A 15,796-nucleotide genomic window follows, 5' to 3' on the forward strand; every position below is an offset into this window, starting at 1 on the left:
TTCCTTTTCTGGAGCCTTCATTATGACCTTGAAGGTCTCCTTTGCCACCCACCCTGGCCACCAATAGCCTTAGGAAAAGGCTAGCGTGACACCAGCTGCTTTTGCATGCCAGGCTTCGTGTGAACGCACTGGCTGCCAAGGAGGGAACCACAGCAGCTCTGCTCCTCCTTGGACTGTTGAGGTCAGTACAGCAGCATCAAAGCCATGGTTTGGCATCTTTGTTCAGTTTCCTCCTCAACCACAATCTGTAGCCAAGGTTCTATCCTATGGTTACAGGTCGTGGTTAAGAAGGAGAGATTTTAACTGTGATCCCAAGTTCGGACAATATGCTAAGCCTAACCTTGGCTTCCCTGCCATTGTGTGCCCAGGGAAGAGCAAGGGGGGGCAGCACTCTCTGGGAGCCAGCACATTTGTGAGGTCATGGGAATCCATACTTTGTCTTGCCGTGATGCACAAGCCATGCCAGAGTATAAGTATCAGACAGAGCTCAGTTTCAAGTATCAAACTTGGCATTTGGCTTGCAGGAATGTGATACCTGTAGAGTATGCTACCTGTAGAGGGTGCTGCCCAGGACTCTTTCCTGCTGTGAGTGCCTACAGGCCCTGTCCCTGTCTCTTTTCATCTGGCCCAGGGCAGGCCCTGGGGGGCCTCATAAGGACTGCTGCCGCTGCTCTGCTGCTGGTACTGCCCAGGGGGACTTAGAACAGCACAGAGTTCTTTTTAAAAAATGGTTTTTTAAAACATTTATGTGTTTGTTTTTTTTGGTGTGGTAGGTGGGAGGGATTTTTAGTTGGGTTTGGGATTTTGTTTAATTTTGGTATATTTGTAATTTTTACTGTTCTTGGTTTTTATTGTTCTATTTTGTTTTTTGTGTTTTTTGTGTTTTTCTTTTGTTCTGTTTTTTGCTGCTTTTCTTATAGAGGTTTTTATCAGGGCTGCCCCGGAGGGGGTCCCAGCCAACAAAATGGAGATAAACAACTACCTGACATTTAGAAAACACCTAAAGGCAGCCCTGTTTAGGGAAGTTTTTAATCTGTGATATTTTAATGTATTTTGATATTTGAGTGGTGGGGGAAACCCAGCCAGATGGGCGGGGTATAAATTAATAATAATAATAATAATAATAATAATAATAATAATAATAATACCCTTGCATCTCTAGGATGCAAACTTTTTACCTGGCATTGGTCACTGCCTACATGCCCATGTTTTAATTGGAGCCTAGAAATGGCAAAAAGTACATTGGAACTAAGGTCCCTTCATTTTCCCCTGTGTTTACCCATTGAATAGTCCAGCATGGTGCGGGTGATGTAGAATCATTACCCTCCAGATCATGCTCTTGAGTAGCTGCAATAGAGCCAAAAGTTCTGGAGAGGCCCCCAAAACAGGATGGAAGGACATAACTGTGGACGAAAAAGCTGGTGCTTCAGAGTGAAGAGTTAATTTGTGCAATGAATTAGTGCTTCCTTAGAGGCCAATGTTTATTTCAAATGGTTTTTTCAGGACACTCCTGGGAAAAGTTTCTACTGCAGGATGGGCAACCTTGAGCCTCTTTTTCCTTCATCAGGGACCCTTATTTTGCTTTTGTTTCTACCTTAGGTGTCTCTAGAAGAACACATAAATTTGGCACTTTCCCTGGGAATTACGTTGCCCCTGTGTGACTGCTCCTCGACCAACCCCTCGTGTGCCAAGTGGAAACTGAGTCAGAATCTGCTGCTCTTGTATCCGGTTTCCTTGGAAAGATGCCCCACAGTCTGTAGACAAGGAGCAAAAAGAGGTGGTGGTGTGAGAGCCAGCCTGGAGCCCAAACTGTGTTCCAGGAAGTTCTTGCCACTTGTCCCCTGGAGGCCTCTTGTTCCTTGACCATCGCCTTACACTTCTGTGTCTTGGCTTCCTTGTACAGGGTGATCACACTCTTATTTTCTCCACCCTCCAGTATTTATGGAGCATCATTATTTCAAGCCTTTCTGTAACAAGCAAGAGACTCGGGCGAAGCAGGCAATGCAGATAACCTCCTGGGCTCTTTGCTTGCTGTGGCCCAACTGAGTTTCCTTTTTGTGGGCAAATCTAGGAGTGCCAGCCCTTCTGCCAGCTCTCATAGCAGCAGTGCAAGGTGGAAATGGGATTGTGACCCTGTGACTGCCCTGCATCAAATCTCCAGAAAGATCCTGCTTCCTTGCAATGGACCACAAACACTGCTGTGGTGTTCTGCAGACTCTGTAACCAATGTCCCAGCACAACTGATGAGCTGACAGCGCTCTCTGAGCACCCACAGCCTCTGTGTTCCATGGGAATCCATGGACCCTGTCGAATGGCGGCTGCTCCACCAAGTGTATGCAAGGCAGCATGGCTACCAGTAGTAACATTTTTGTATCCTGCCCAACTTCCCTCAAAGGCTTTGCCTTCTGGAGATCCATCTAAATGGTCTCTCCATCTAAAGGATTCATTTAGAACTTTGATCAAAATAACTTCCAATCATTCCTCTTCATGTTTGACCCTGTGAGTGGATGCATTATCTTGCTTGTGTTAAACTAAAAGATGTGATCACTTGGAGAGTTAGCAAATTCCTAGGGCTACTCTGCAGCTAGAGCACACTTTGGACATTCCTTTAGCCTAAACTCTCTGTCTTTACTTGCACTTCTTCTTCTTCCTCTTCCTCTTCCTCTTCCTCTTCCTCCTCCTCCTCCTCCTCTTCCTCTTCCTCTTCTTCCTCTTCTTCCTCTTCTTCCTCCTCCTCGCCTAATTTTGAGCACCTGCTACAAAGGCTTTAATATTGATACAGTTGTTGGGGGTCGAAGGAAGGAAGTGAAGGGGAGAATTCAGTTCTGTTACGGTTACTGACATCTGTGCTAATTGACCCCAACCAAGAAGCAGTGGTGGTTATTGCTTTTGCATAAGTGCCCATTGTCCACAGCTCCTCTCTGAAGATGCATCTCATTCCTGCCCCCAGCAGCAAAAGCCAGACACCATTGGAGACCCGCAGGACTCCTATCCTGGCATTGGAAATCTGGGCCTGTTTGTATGTTGCCTGTATCCTGCCTTTAATCTCCTTGAACTTTCCATTCTGGCAGTCTCCTTTCACCTCCAAAGTCAAGGGTCAAGACCGGAGGGAGATTTCTAGGTCTAAAGATATTCTCTAGTGGCTAGAGTAGCCACAGCTTGAGTTGTTTTCAAACTTCTGGGGGTATGCAGCTGGTGAGGCAGAGGAAAGAGACAGTGGGGGATTGTATTGGGCCAAGAACACTGAGACATCTATGTCTCCTGCAGCCTCTTGCACAGTGCTAACGAAATTGTCCTCCACACTGCAGCAGAACAGTTGTGCAAGTGGGGTGTTGAGACAGTCCCACCCATGGAGAGAAGATGTGCAGGTTGAGACCAGTCCTGGTGGAGTTGAGTCTCTGCTCTAGGTAAACAACAGGGGCTGCCTTTTGTTTTTAAGAAACATGGTAGCCGCACCTTGCAGGTTCAGACTCAGCATTTTGGCTCTGCGGTTTTCAGACTCTTTACCTTCAAGGAAGCTTTTCCAGCTGTCCCCCTGCCCCGCCCCCCAGCACATAGCAAAGGACTGTGGTGCATGCCAAAGTTCACTGGTCCTCCCTATCATGAGGCAGTGAGGCAGACAGTGCTGGGATCAGAGCTGTGTGTGCCCTAAGCCTGCACTAAAGTAGCTTGCTTTCATCAGGTGAGCACTGCAGGATGTGATCCTCTTGCCAGTCTTAGGCAGTTTAGACACCATACCTTTAAAGCAACACACACAAACACCCCAAATCATGGGAACCGTAGTTTACCCCTCAAAAGCTACAGTTCCCATCACCTTTAACATGCTAGTTTCCAGGATTCTTTTTTGGGGGGGGGGGGCGAATCATAGAATTGTAGAGTTGGAAGAGACCCTGTGCTTCAAATGTGCCTTAAAGGTATGGAGTGTGTACAGCCTCAAAATGAGATTCAAGTGTCTCACTGAGACACTGTCCTGGTCCATTCAGCTTCTGTATATGGAATGGAGGGGGGGGGGACCAGCTGTTTGTTTGTCTCCAGCAGCAAAGTGTTGGGGGCTGCCCTGCTGTCAAGCCGTCACTCCCTTGAAGCAGCACTTTTGCAAGGGGAGTTTGGTAGAGACGGCAAACTCTCTTGTGGGAGAGCTCATCTCTCTTCTCTCATCTGTCTCCCAACTTGTGAGGAACCCCAACCACCACTATTTGAAACAACCTCATCTAGCATTTTGGATCAGACTGGGTCTCCTGACCTGACACATGATTCAGAGATGTGTTGTGCCTGAGCTGCACAGCACCACTGAACCCAGTCAGCTTGTAGGAGGCAAGTGGCTGTCTGGTTCGCTGTGGGAAAAGAGAGTCCTTGATATTGTTGCCTATACAGCTTTTCCTGCCAATAAAATGTTGCTGATCTAAAGTCAAGTCTGGCTCTTGCCATGCTGTTTCTAAAGCGTCTACAGATTGAAGATCCCACAAAGGCAGAGACCAAGAGACCCGTCTCTTAAATGGCTAATTTTGGGAGCCCTGACGGGTGGGAGATAGACAAATGGACTCTAGGAAGCCCTGTCCCTTGGGAAGATATCCTGTGTGGGATAGTGCAGCTCTTATTTACTTCATGGAGTTTGGCCTGGAGAACCTCTGGCTTGTGTACTTTTGTAGAAAGGCAGTGTAAAGTCATAGAATTGGAAGAGACCACAAGGGCCATCCAGTCCAACCCCCTGCCAAGCAGGAAACACCATCAAAGCATTCCTGACAGATGGCCTCTGCTTAAAGACCCCCAAAGAAGGAGACTCCACCACACTCCTTGACAGCAAATTCCACTGTCAAACAGCTCTTACTGTAAGGAAGTTCTTCCTAATGTTTAGGTGGAATCTTCTTTCTTGTAGTTTGAATTTATTGCGCCGTGTCCGCTTCTCTGGAGCAGCAGAAAACAACCTTTCTCCCTCCTCTATATGGCATCCTTTAATATATTTGAACATGGCTATCATATCACCCCTTAACCTCCTCTTCTCCAGGCTAAACATGCCCAGCTCCCTAAGCCATTCCTCATAAGGCCTTTGACCATTTTGGTTGCCCTCCTCTGGACACGTTCCAGCTTGTCAGTATCCTTCTTGAACTGTGGTGCCCAGAACTGGACACAGTACTCCAGGTGAGGTCTGACCAGGTGAGGTCTGACCAGAATACAGTGGTACTATTGCTTCCCTTGATCTAGATGCTATACTCCTATTGATGCAGCCCAGAATTGCATTGGCTTTTTTAGCTGCTGCATCACACTGTTGACTCATGTCAAGTGTGTGGTGTACCAAGATTCCTTGATCCTTTTCACATGTACTGCGCTCAAGCCAGGTGTCACCCATCCTGTATTTGTGCCTTTCATTTTTTTTGCCCAAGTGTAGTACTTTGCCCAAGTGTAGTACTGTAAGTCTTAAGTTGTCTCCCTGCCATGTGTTAATGTTTGAAACATTGCCATTGGGATTTTCTGCCTGAGGTACCAGTGTGAAGATTCCTTTGGTGAAGAGGCATGATGGCTGAGGCATCTAACAGCAGGGACAAGGCCCAGCCTCTGCCCTTGGACCTTGAAAATCCCGAGCGCCTCAGGGAAGACTGCATCCCCTAATTCTGGTATGCGAGATACAGCAACAACACAGTTTAAAATGGAAGGTTAGAGAGATCCCCATACATTTGTTTATATACAGAGCTATTTAATTTCATTTGCGGATCAAATTCTGGATTTGGGGGTCATGTGGCCAGCATGACTAAACTGCTTCTGGCGCAACGGAACACCATGACAGAGGCCAGAGCACATGGAAATGCCATTCACCTTCCTGCCACAATAGTACCTATTGATCTACTCTCGCCGGTATGCTTTCAGACTGCTAGGTTGGCAGAAGCTGGGACAGAGCAATGGCACGCAGACTCGAACTGCCGAACTTGCGACCAGCAAGCCCAAGAGGCTCAGTGGTTTAGACTTTAGACCACTGTGCTACCTGTCTCCCTTTACCTTTACCTCTTCCTTTAACAATAGCTGGATGTGCAGAAACTGAGTAGCTGAAGATTTTCACATCACTTTTATTTTGTTAGCTTGATATGTCCACATGGCACATATCAAGCTACTGTTGCAGGCACATGAGCAGGTCAGTAAAAGCAAAAAATGGCAATTTAAGCCTTGAGATGCAAATACTTCCTCTATATACAAAAGTGTTGAGAGAGAGAGAATGCAATTGGGTTGTAGCCAACAAAGTTCTGCTTAGAGTGAGCCCACTGAGATTAGTGAACCTAAATGATCACACCCATTGACTTTGATGGGTCTACCCTGAGTAGGACTACCATTGGATACAACCCATTGATCCTCTGTCTTTGTCCCTAGATGTCCCTGCCCACAGCAGAATGACATGCTTGTTTTCCAGTAGTCAAGTGTACACAGAGATTAGCATGGAGGGAGGCTGAGCAACATACCTGGGCTTGGCTGGGTCTATCTTTGTCAGCTGCCTCCCATCCTTAGTCACTTGAGGGTTTTACTGAGTTTATTGACTGACCTCAAGAGACACGGGGAATTAGGCTTCAGAGCAAAACAAAAGACCTCTCTTCGGCTCCAGACACAAACCTATTTTGCAGACATGCCTTCAGTTTTTTATATTGCCTGTGCAGAAGGGCTGTGATAGTCTAGGGTGCCATTTGGGAAGGGCAATATTCTCCCTATCCCTCACAAATATTTCACTGCCTTGTCTCTTGAGACAGACGGATGCTAACAGTAACACGCAATAAAGCTCCCAGCCATCTGCCTCATACGGTACTTATTAAGGCCAGTGGCTGACAGCTTCCAAGGGTTTCAGGGAGTGGTTTCTTACAGCCCCACCTGAAGATGACGAGGATTAAAGTCATCCTTAATATGGAATTTATTGCCATTTGAGTTAAGGAATCCACCAACAAGCTACTATTTTAGATACACGCTAGGACTTTTATTCACCTTAGACTTTCTTGCCTTATACTTTAAATTATTTGATCATCTATTGCAGGTGTGGCCACCTCCCAAGAGACTCTGATCTACTCACAGAGTTAAAAACTGGGAGTGATCTACCCCCTTTTGGGGGGTTCAGGTCAAAGCTGTTGAGTTTTTTTTAAGGAAGGGAAGCCCTGCTTTTGGGGGTTTAGGTCAAACTTGTTGAGCTAAAATCAATTCAACAAACTAAAACAGCAAAACTAATAATCAAATTCCAAAAACAGCAAAACCATTTCATCAGATATAAAATTGATATTCTGTAAATAAACAAAGAAACCTAAGATCTGCATTGCGGCATGTGCTTCCCCACTGAGGTGTGCCCTTCCCTTAAATACTGGAAAGAAAAGCGTATTTGCTTTTGTACCATTATTATTTGGCTAAAATGCAACACATTTGTTTTTTAAAGTTTTTAGTAAACAAGTCTTCGCACAGGATTGCTAAAGTTACTTCAAGAAACATCCCTCAGATATGGAAATGAGAGAGACCAGCTGTTACTAAAATATTGTTATTCTAAGCATTTTTAATGAGCTAAATTGTAAGAACTGAATCTGCAGGTTTCCCCTTCTTGCCCTCTGTAATGCATGGCAATCCTGTTTCCTTCAGCTTTAATGGATTACAAAGTGTGGAACCTAAGAGAGGCAGTGAGATTTGCACTTTAATTTATAGCACAAACATTCTATCATTGGAGTAAGTGATTAAATTTGCTGGGAGATGCAAGATGTTCCCCACCCTGCCTCCATTCTGGTTTCACTCTTTCAGGTCAGTTTTTCTAAGGCTGCAGTGCATTTACCGGTAGTAGGGAGGGACCAAGTGCCGTTGAACTGAATGGGGCTTACATCTCCCAAGAGAATGCATAGGCCTGAGCTGTGTCCTTGTTCTTAACTAAAATATGGTTAAGAACAAACCATATCTCACAAACCAAATCCAAAATTTGCTGAAGTTGAAAGGCCAGATGTAAGACCATCTATTTGCAAGGCCAGTGAGCTCATTCATTGTGATTTGGAAGTATGTCTCCTTGCAGCTCCTGCAGTCAAGCTGGTGCCAAATGTTGTCTTGACTGCCGTAGGAGGGGTGTTGGTGTTGTCTACACTGGTTGGCAGAGGCTCTCCAGCCCCACCTGAAGATGCCAGAGTCTGAGCTTCAGGTTGTCTGCATGCAAAGCAGATGCTCTGTCATGGAACTATGCTTCTTCCTCACTCATGTTAGACTCTGGGTTCAATGGTCTTACAGTGGGCAGCTCTTTAGAAAGCAAGAAGCATTGCAGTACTTCACATTTCAAGATGTGCCAAGCCCATGCTGCTGTGCTGGGGCCCCTCCTGCTTCTACTGGACTACCCTGGACTCCTGCCCCAGAGCCCTACACTGATGGTGCCACCGCTGGCAATGCAGCCCAGTCCTAGATGTGTGAATGTCTTCAGAAGTGAGCCCCACGGTACTCAAGGAAGCTTACTCCCATAGATGTTATGGGTTTCTATTGATTGCATAAAATGTATACACGGCTTGATTGTAAGAAAACTCAATGCGGTTTACAAAGAAAATGTTCACAGTTGCAGCCTTTGCTTCTTTGCCCAGGCATTAACTTGGATGTTCCCAGAGAGCAGGTGCAACCTAGGAGGGCTTTTGTCTCCCCACCCCAGAATGGAGAACCTCTGTGCTTCCAGATGTTGTTGGTCTCACTCCCATCTTCCCCAGCCAGCGGAGCTTGTGGTCAAGGGCAATGTGGGTTGAAGTCCAGCAACATCTGGAAAGCCACAGATTCCACATCCCTGCTTTTGGGTTTATCCGAAGCACCTATTGCTGGAAGCGAGATGATGGACTAGTCAGCCCTAGATTTTGATCAAGCAGCAGGCTGAGAGCCAGGTGGTGTAGTAGTTAAAATGCTGGACTGAAGTTGGAGAGAGTCAGGTTTTAATCCTCACTCAGCCACAGCGTTCCCTGGAGGAAATCTTTTCAGCCTAGCCTCCCTCGCAGGGTTGTTGTGCTAAGAAATGGGGACGGGGGGGCCATAGGCGTAAATACAGCCTTTCTCAGCCTCCGGTCCCCAAATGATGTTGGACTACAACTCCCTCATTCCTAGCTAGCAGGACTAGTGGTCAGAGATGATGGGGCATTAAACCAGCACTTTTTCGTTTTCCAGTGAAGAAAGAGCCCACCCGCAACAGGGCAGGGAGCGCAGGGTGGCCGCCTCTCCCCCGGTCTCTTCTCGGCACACGGCCGGGCGAAGCGAGAACCAAGCCCCGGGGCAACAGGCGGCTTCTCCGGCGGAGCCTGCAGGGGCTCCGGGGCGCCTGAAGGAGGCGCTCGCCTCCGCTCCCTTCGCTGAAGTCGCCGGCGCCGCCGGCCCACGAGGGAGGCGCGTCCGCCCCTTCGCGGGAGGGAGCGAGGGAGGAGGCGCCGCGCCGCTAGAGCAGAGCAGCTCGGGGCGCCCAGGGGCAACCTCCGCCTGCCCGCCCGCCCGCCCGCCCGGCGCTGCGCTGCTCTCCCGCTGCTGCTGCCGCCGCCGCCGCCCGGCCTCTCCGGCGCGCCTCTTCCTCCGGCGCCTTCGGGACCCCACGAGCCACGTCTTGCGCCGGTGAGTGTCCGCGTGCAGGCGCCGCGTAGGGCGAGCGGGCGGGCGGAGTGGCAACCCGACAGGTGAAGTTGGCGCAGGAGGAGCTCGGCGCGAAGATCCGTCCAGCTCCTCTGACTTACCCGGGATGTGCGTGGCTGTCTCGGGCGAGACTCGGGACGAGCAGCGCGCCGGGGCTGTGGGGGTTTGGCCTTCTCTGCCGGGGAGGGAAGAACAAATAGAATGCACGAGGAGGGTGCCTGCGTCCCGTCCGTCCCCCCGGTTCTTTGGAACTCCTTGCCTCTTGAAGATTTTGCACGCACCGTACAAATCCCCTCGCTCCTATTTCTTTCGGGGGATGCTTTCAGCAATCAGGTTAAGCAAGTTATTTTTGCCTCCGGTGTCTTTTTATTGGGGAAAGGGTGGGGGCTCTTAGTTTTGATTGCCCTGTTCTTGTCGCATGACTTTAATTGTTCTTTTTAGCTGCAGCTTAAAAGGGGTCTGTAAATAAGAGTAAGCAGATCCCTAGCCGGTGGCTGCTTAGAATTTCGAACGAGACTCGCATTCTGGCGTTTCAGGGGCATCCGGGACGCTTTACGAGTCTAGCGGCTGATGGGCTACCCTTTAAGGAGAGAGACATCTGGCTCAGAAAATGCTTCTTCTTTCTCCCAATTCCTTCTGTCATTCTGTACTCCTCTCCTCCTGGAAAGGGTGCCAAGGCACTTCACAGAATTCAAGAGGACAGGCTCTTGTGCTTTGGAGCTTCTAGTCTGAATTTTGCCACAGGGGAGGCCACTGAGGAAGGGAGAGGTGAGCAGGTGTGTCTGTTTTTTGGCTCGGTATATCCATCACATGGAGATCAACAGGAAGCTCTCCTCAAATCACGGATGGGGAACCTGTGGCTCTCCAGCTGTTGTTGGACCCCATCCACCCTGGCCAGCATGCCTAGTGGTTGAGATTATGGGAGTAGCATTCCAGGAGCAGCTGCAGGGCCATGGTTATCCTGACTGACGTGGCACATGGGGAACCTGCCTGCGGAGAGAAGCTCTTTGGTATGGATCTGGTTTGAGAGAGCCCTCACTTGTCTAGGGTGGGGTCAGGGAGAGCACCCTTGAGTCCTTCCCAGCACAACCCCACCCTGTTGTGTGTGGCTACAGAAGAGAAGTTCTGTCGGACCTTGAATGCTAGCGGGGGACAAACTGACGACATCAGCTGCAGGAAAGTTTATGCCTCAATAAATTTTGTTAGATTTAAGGTGTCCAGAGTCTTTCCCTTACCCCCTTCCCTCCAGTAGGAGTCTAGTCTGGGCATAGGCAAACTGCCCTCCAGATGTTTTGGGACTACAACTCCCATCATCCCTGACCACTGGTCCTGTTAGCTAGGGATGGTAGGAGTTGTAGTCCAAAAACATCTGGAGGGCAGAGTTTGCCTATGCCTGGTCTAGTCTTTTGGAATGTGGTCACCTTGTTTCAATGCTGTCTCCGAACGGAGGTCTGTCTCTGGTGGGCTTGCTGGTTAAGCCCCTCCTGTGAAGGGTTTGCCCAGGAAGTGGTTCCCATTGCCAGGTAATATAATAAAGAACCGTGTGCCCTTGAGCATGTGCAGAGTGTCTTTCTCTCCATTCAATAGTTACATAACAGCAGCACTCTCCCTGCTTGTGATGCCAGCCTTAGACCAGGAGTCCTCAAACTACAGTCCGTGAGCCGATCTGGCTTGTGAGGGCCCTGGGCCCGGCCCGGCCGGCAATTGCAGAACCTGCCGCTGTCTTAACGGCATAGCTGCCAAGTTTTCCCTTTTCTCGCGAGGAAGCCTATTCAGCATAAGGGAAAATCCCTTTAAAAAAGGGATAACTTGGCAGCTATGCTTAACGGGTCTATGGCAAAAGGAAGTACGGTGTCCCATGTGTGAGCATGACCTCTGCAGTGGTTGGTTGGTTGTGGGTAGGGGGGGTGCACGTGCAAGAGGAGGGATGATGCGATCCTGTACCATGCGCAGCAGGCAGGTCGGCGCTTTTGCGTTCTCTCTTTGTGGTCCGTGGCTGAGTTCCTTTGGCTGCGCTGCATGAGGCAAGCAACTTGGGTGAGGCAGCCGTGGAGGGGGGGGAGGTCAGCCCCCCCCCATGCTTTCCCTTTTCAGCTGTTACACTCTGAGGCGGGACAGGGAAGTGGCCGTTTCGGGGCTGAGAAGCCTCATTCTGCCGCCCAGCAGAGCAGGTGTGAGGCGATATTAACCATCTCATTAGCCAAAAAGCAGGCCCATACTTCCCATTGAAATATTTATAAGTTTATGTTGATTAAAATCATTCTTCATGTTAAATATTGTATTGTTTTCCCTTTTTTTGTGCACCACAAATAAAATATGTGCAGTGTGCATAGGAATTTGTTCATATTTTTTTCAAACTATAGTCCAGCCCCAACAGTGTCTGACGGACAGTGAACTGGCCCCCTGACAGTCGTCATGGCTGGGCACTAATAGCCATTGATGGTCTTTTCCATCAGGAATCCATCCTGTTCTCTTGTAAAGCCATGCAAGCTGGTGGTCACTGCTACTTATTGTCGGAGCAAATTCTGTAGTTTAGCTGTGTGTGAGGAACTTCTTTAGTCTGCCGGTAATCTTCCAACATTCTCAGTGAAAAATGTTTCTGGGGCAGAATGCGTGCCACCCGGCGGACAAACGTGAACCTGAGCACCTCTCCTTTTAGCATTCAAACATGTTCCCCGTACCCCACATTTCCAGACTCTGATCTGTGTGTTGCGTGTGCCACAGACTTGGCCAGCTCACACAGCTCTTTATGGCTGTGTAGTAATGGCAGGAGCCGAGGAGTGACTTGACTGAGCTCTTGGGCTGTGGCAGGGATTATTCTTGGATGGGTGAGAAGACTTCATAGGAGCCTCCTGTTTCCTCTTCTCATTGGGGTTTTGCCCCAGGACTTTTCCAATTCTCCTCTATTGATCGCATTTTCACACATCCAGCTAGTGTTATTGTCTGCTTCAGAACCTGTTGCGTTTCCTAATGGGAGGGCCTCGTTGGAATGCTTGGACCCTTTCATTTCTTTCCCACAAGTTTGGCATATGGAGTCGACGTCTTTCCAAACTGATTCCATTTTGATTATACTGTAGTAGCAACTATCTAGATGCCTCCTAGAAGCTTGCAAGGCTGCTTCCCTTTTTGGTATGCTGTCCCAGTGATATAGTGCCCCTGCACATGGAAGCTTCATTTTGCTGCTAGGAAGTGAAATACTTCTTGGAGGTAGCACTTAAGCCCTTCAGGCTGCAAAGGTAGACTTGTCCTCTCCATGCATTAGATGTACACAAGGAAGGGGAATTTGACTGCACTGTTAGTGAGCAATTGGGAAATAACACAGCCCGCATGCTTCCCTCTCACACTAAGTAAAAGGGCGAGAGATAGTTTTTAAGACTATAAGAAGAGCCGACAAGATCTGGCCAGTGGTCCATCTAGTCCAGCATCCTGTTCTCACTGTGATACCTGTGGGAAGAAAGCAAACAGGACCTGAACACAACTCCTGTGAACTGGTATTCGGAGGCATCTCGCTTCTGGCTGTGTAGGAAGAACATGACCATAGCCTTATCCTCCATGAATTTTGTCTAATCTACTGTTTAAACCAACCAACCTACAACTGTTTTTAGGGTACCTTAAAAAAACCACCCCTACTTGTGGTCACATTTATGAATGAATCTTTTCCTCAGTGCATGGTGACTTAGGGCACATAGTGGCAAATTCCAAGTTGTGCAATTGTAGTAATGGATATGGTGCTCTTGTGCAACAAACCAACACCACCCCCACCCCAAAAAAATCAGACGCCCTGGAAAGTGTGAGATAACAGTTGCTTCACACCCAACCCCATGTAACCTCCCCACCAACAAATCAGAGCGACAGCTCAGTGGACAGGCAATGCCATATATCCTCCCTACAACCTTTGTGCAAACAAATCAGAATAAATGCTCAATAACAAGGCTGCCTGCAGGTGACATCGGATGCTGCTCTGTCCTTAAATCTCAGCAGTGATGGCTTGCGCTCATTGGGACTGGCCGGCCAGAAGGCAGAGAGACCGGCAGTGGGGGAAGGCAGAACCAATGACTGGCTTGTTTTGTCTCTCTCCTCTGCCCTGCTAGCTCTAAAAAGGCCAGCTTCCCCATATCGTTTGAGGAAATTGTGTGGATGTTTCTTCTGAAGAAGTGCCTGTCTGTCTCCCGCTCCTCCACCTTAATATTGGGATTTTCTTTTAGCAAAGAATGTGCCATAATCTCCCAGTCCTTCTTCCTAACACAATGTTCTCCCTTTCTCTGATATCTCACAATTTACCACCCTGGTCTGGTTCATTTACTACATCCATGTCCCTCTGTTCCTCCAAAGGGCTCAAAATGTCATTCATGGGCCTCCCCACTTCTTCCCAGGAGCGGACTTTGGTAATATGGTGCCCTGAGCAAGGATTTGGCACCCCCTAACTTTGAGTAAAATATAAATATAGGTTGCAGCATCATTATTATAAATATAGGTTGCAGAATTATTATTATTATTATTATTATTATTATTATTATTATTAATTCACCCTCTTAGCTTGGCACCCTGTGCAGAAGAACCGTCTGCACCACTCTAGATCTGGTGTTGCCCCTTCCTCTGTATTTGATGCTCACAGCAACCCTGTGAGGTAGGTTAGGCTAAGATATATTGACTGGCCCAAGGTTGCCTAGGGAGCTTCATGGCTGAGTGAGGATTCAAACCCTGGCCTCCCAGGTCCTAGTCTGACGCTCTAACCACTCCACCACACTTGCTGTCAGTTGGTCTTGGCAGGCTGAGCTACAGAGTTGTTACCAGTTTTTCAGCTACTGCTAAAGGCTCCTACCTGGAGGGCCTTCCTATTCTGGGGACGTGTGGGATATGGGGCTTCCAAATGTTTTTAATGGGCAGCGAGAGGCCCTCCTCCAGATCACTCAGCTCCCAGGCCTTGCTCAGCTCTTTTTTCTGGCTTGAGATATGTCATGGAGGTGTAATAATGGCTCTTGCTTGCCTGAATGGAGAGATGTATGAGCAGAAACTGTCGACCTTTGTGTAACTGAAACGACATAAAGATAGGAGTCACATCCCTTGCCCCACCCACCTCCAGCATGTGGTCCCAAGGAGATTGCCTATGAAGAAATGCAGCCTTCAGGCTGACAACGCCACACCCCCCCCACACCCCCGCCACTGCTTTCAATGTTATATTTATATTCAACTGCCTTGACCGGTTGAGGAAGCCTATTTAGATGGACACATTTCTATTTTTTGTTTTGAATAATTTATAAGCTGCTTGATTAAAAATAGACAAACCCCTAAGTAGTGTGCATAAAACAATAATATACAAATAATGACAGACAGCAAGCTTACCATGCTGTCCGTGTCCTAAAAAAAAGAATACAAAGATCTAATAATCCACCAAAAGAACGCTTATAGCAGAAAATGTTGGGCGGAAATAATCAGTGCAGCAAAATCAACAGATCAGACATTATTCTGGAAACTGGTGGCTTCTGGCACCCACAAGACTAATTCCCCCCCCCCCCCCTAACATCACAAATTCCACCAAACCTCTGGGTATCCTTTTTTCAATCTCTGTATGAGGACGCTGAATCCCCACCTCAGATTTATAAAATAGAACAACTGGCAAAATGGCTGACAGTTTCAATAACCAAAGTGAAAACATACATCAACCAACTGAAAACAGCCAAAGCCCCGGGCCCAGGCGGCATCACGCCAGAAATAATAAAAGCTCAGGCGGACTGGTGGGCACCATTCTTACCCAGGGAAAGGGAAACAGCCATAATAGTCCCATTCTATAAAAAGGGCAACGAAGGGACCCAGCGAATTAACAGGCCGATCAGCTTACTAAGTGTGATAAGTAAGCTCTATGCAAAGCACCTCCTTAACATTAAAACCTACAAGGGAGACCCCATTAAAACCTACAAGGGAGTTAGGCAAGAGTGCCTTTTGACCCCTCTATTATTTAACTTTTATTTAAATAACTTAGTAGCCGCACTTAATGACTTAGAACTCCATCCACCAAAGCTTGCAAGCCAGCACATTTCAGTCATGTTATATGTTGATGATTCTATCTGGAACCCCTATCGGACTCAAAAGGGCGCTAAGAAAGCTCGCTACTGTGAATCCGAACGTCTCAAAATCAACTATCAAAAAACCAAGATACTAGCCTTTGGGGAAAAACCAAAGCTTAGAAGCTGGGAACTTCAAGGCCACAAATTAGAAC

At 47.9% G+C, this 15,796-nt stretch overlaps 2 protein-coding genes across 5 annotated transcripts in view; both read left to right on the top strand.

Moving 5' to 3' along the window:
- Positions 1 to 4,412, top strand: part of SORBS3 (sorbin and SH3 domain containing 3) — a 69,710-nt gene extending 65,298 nt beyond the window's left edge. For all 4 annotated transcript variants that reach the window (XM_035138896.3, XM_088657773.1, XM_088657772.1 and 1 more), the window contains one exon: positions 1,600 to 4,412. In XM_035138896.3, the coding sequence (XP_034994787.3) occupies positions 1,600 to 1,661 (62 nt within the window). In that variant the 3' untranslated portion in view covers positions 1,662 to 4,412. The remainder of the gene's footprint in view (positions 1 to 1,599) is intronic.
- A 4,943-nt stretch (positions 4,413 to 9,355) lies between these two features.
- PDLIM2 (PDZ and LIM domain 2) overlaps positions 9,356 to 15,796 on the top strand; it is a 59,408-nt gene continuing 52,967 nt past the window's right edge. The window contains exon 1 of the mRNA XM_035139380.3: positions 9,356 to 9,561. The gene's annotated coding sequence lies outside the window, so the exon portion shown is untranslated. The remainder of the gene's footprint in view (positions 9,562 to 15,796) is intronic.

This window comes from Zootoca vivipara, chromosome 14 (assembly GCF_965207765.1).
Source record: "Zootoca vivipara chromosome 14, rZooViv2.hap1.1, whole genome shotgun sequence".
NCBI lineage: Eukaryota > Metazoa > Chordata > Lepidosauria > Squamata > Lacertidae > Zootoca > Zootoca vivipara.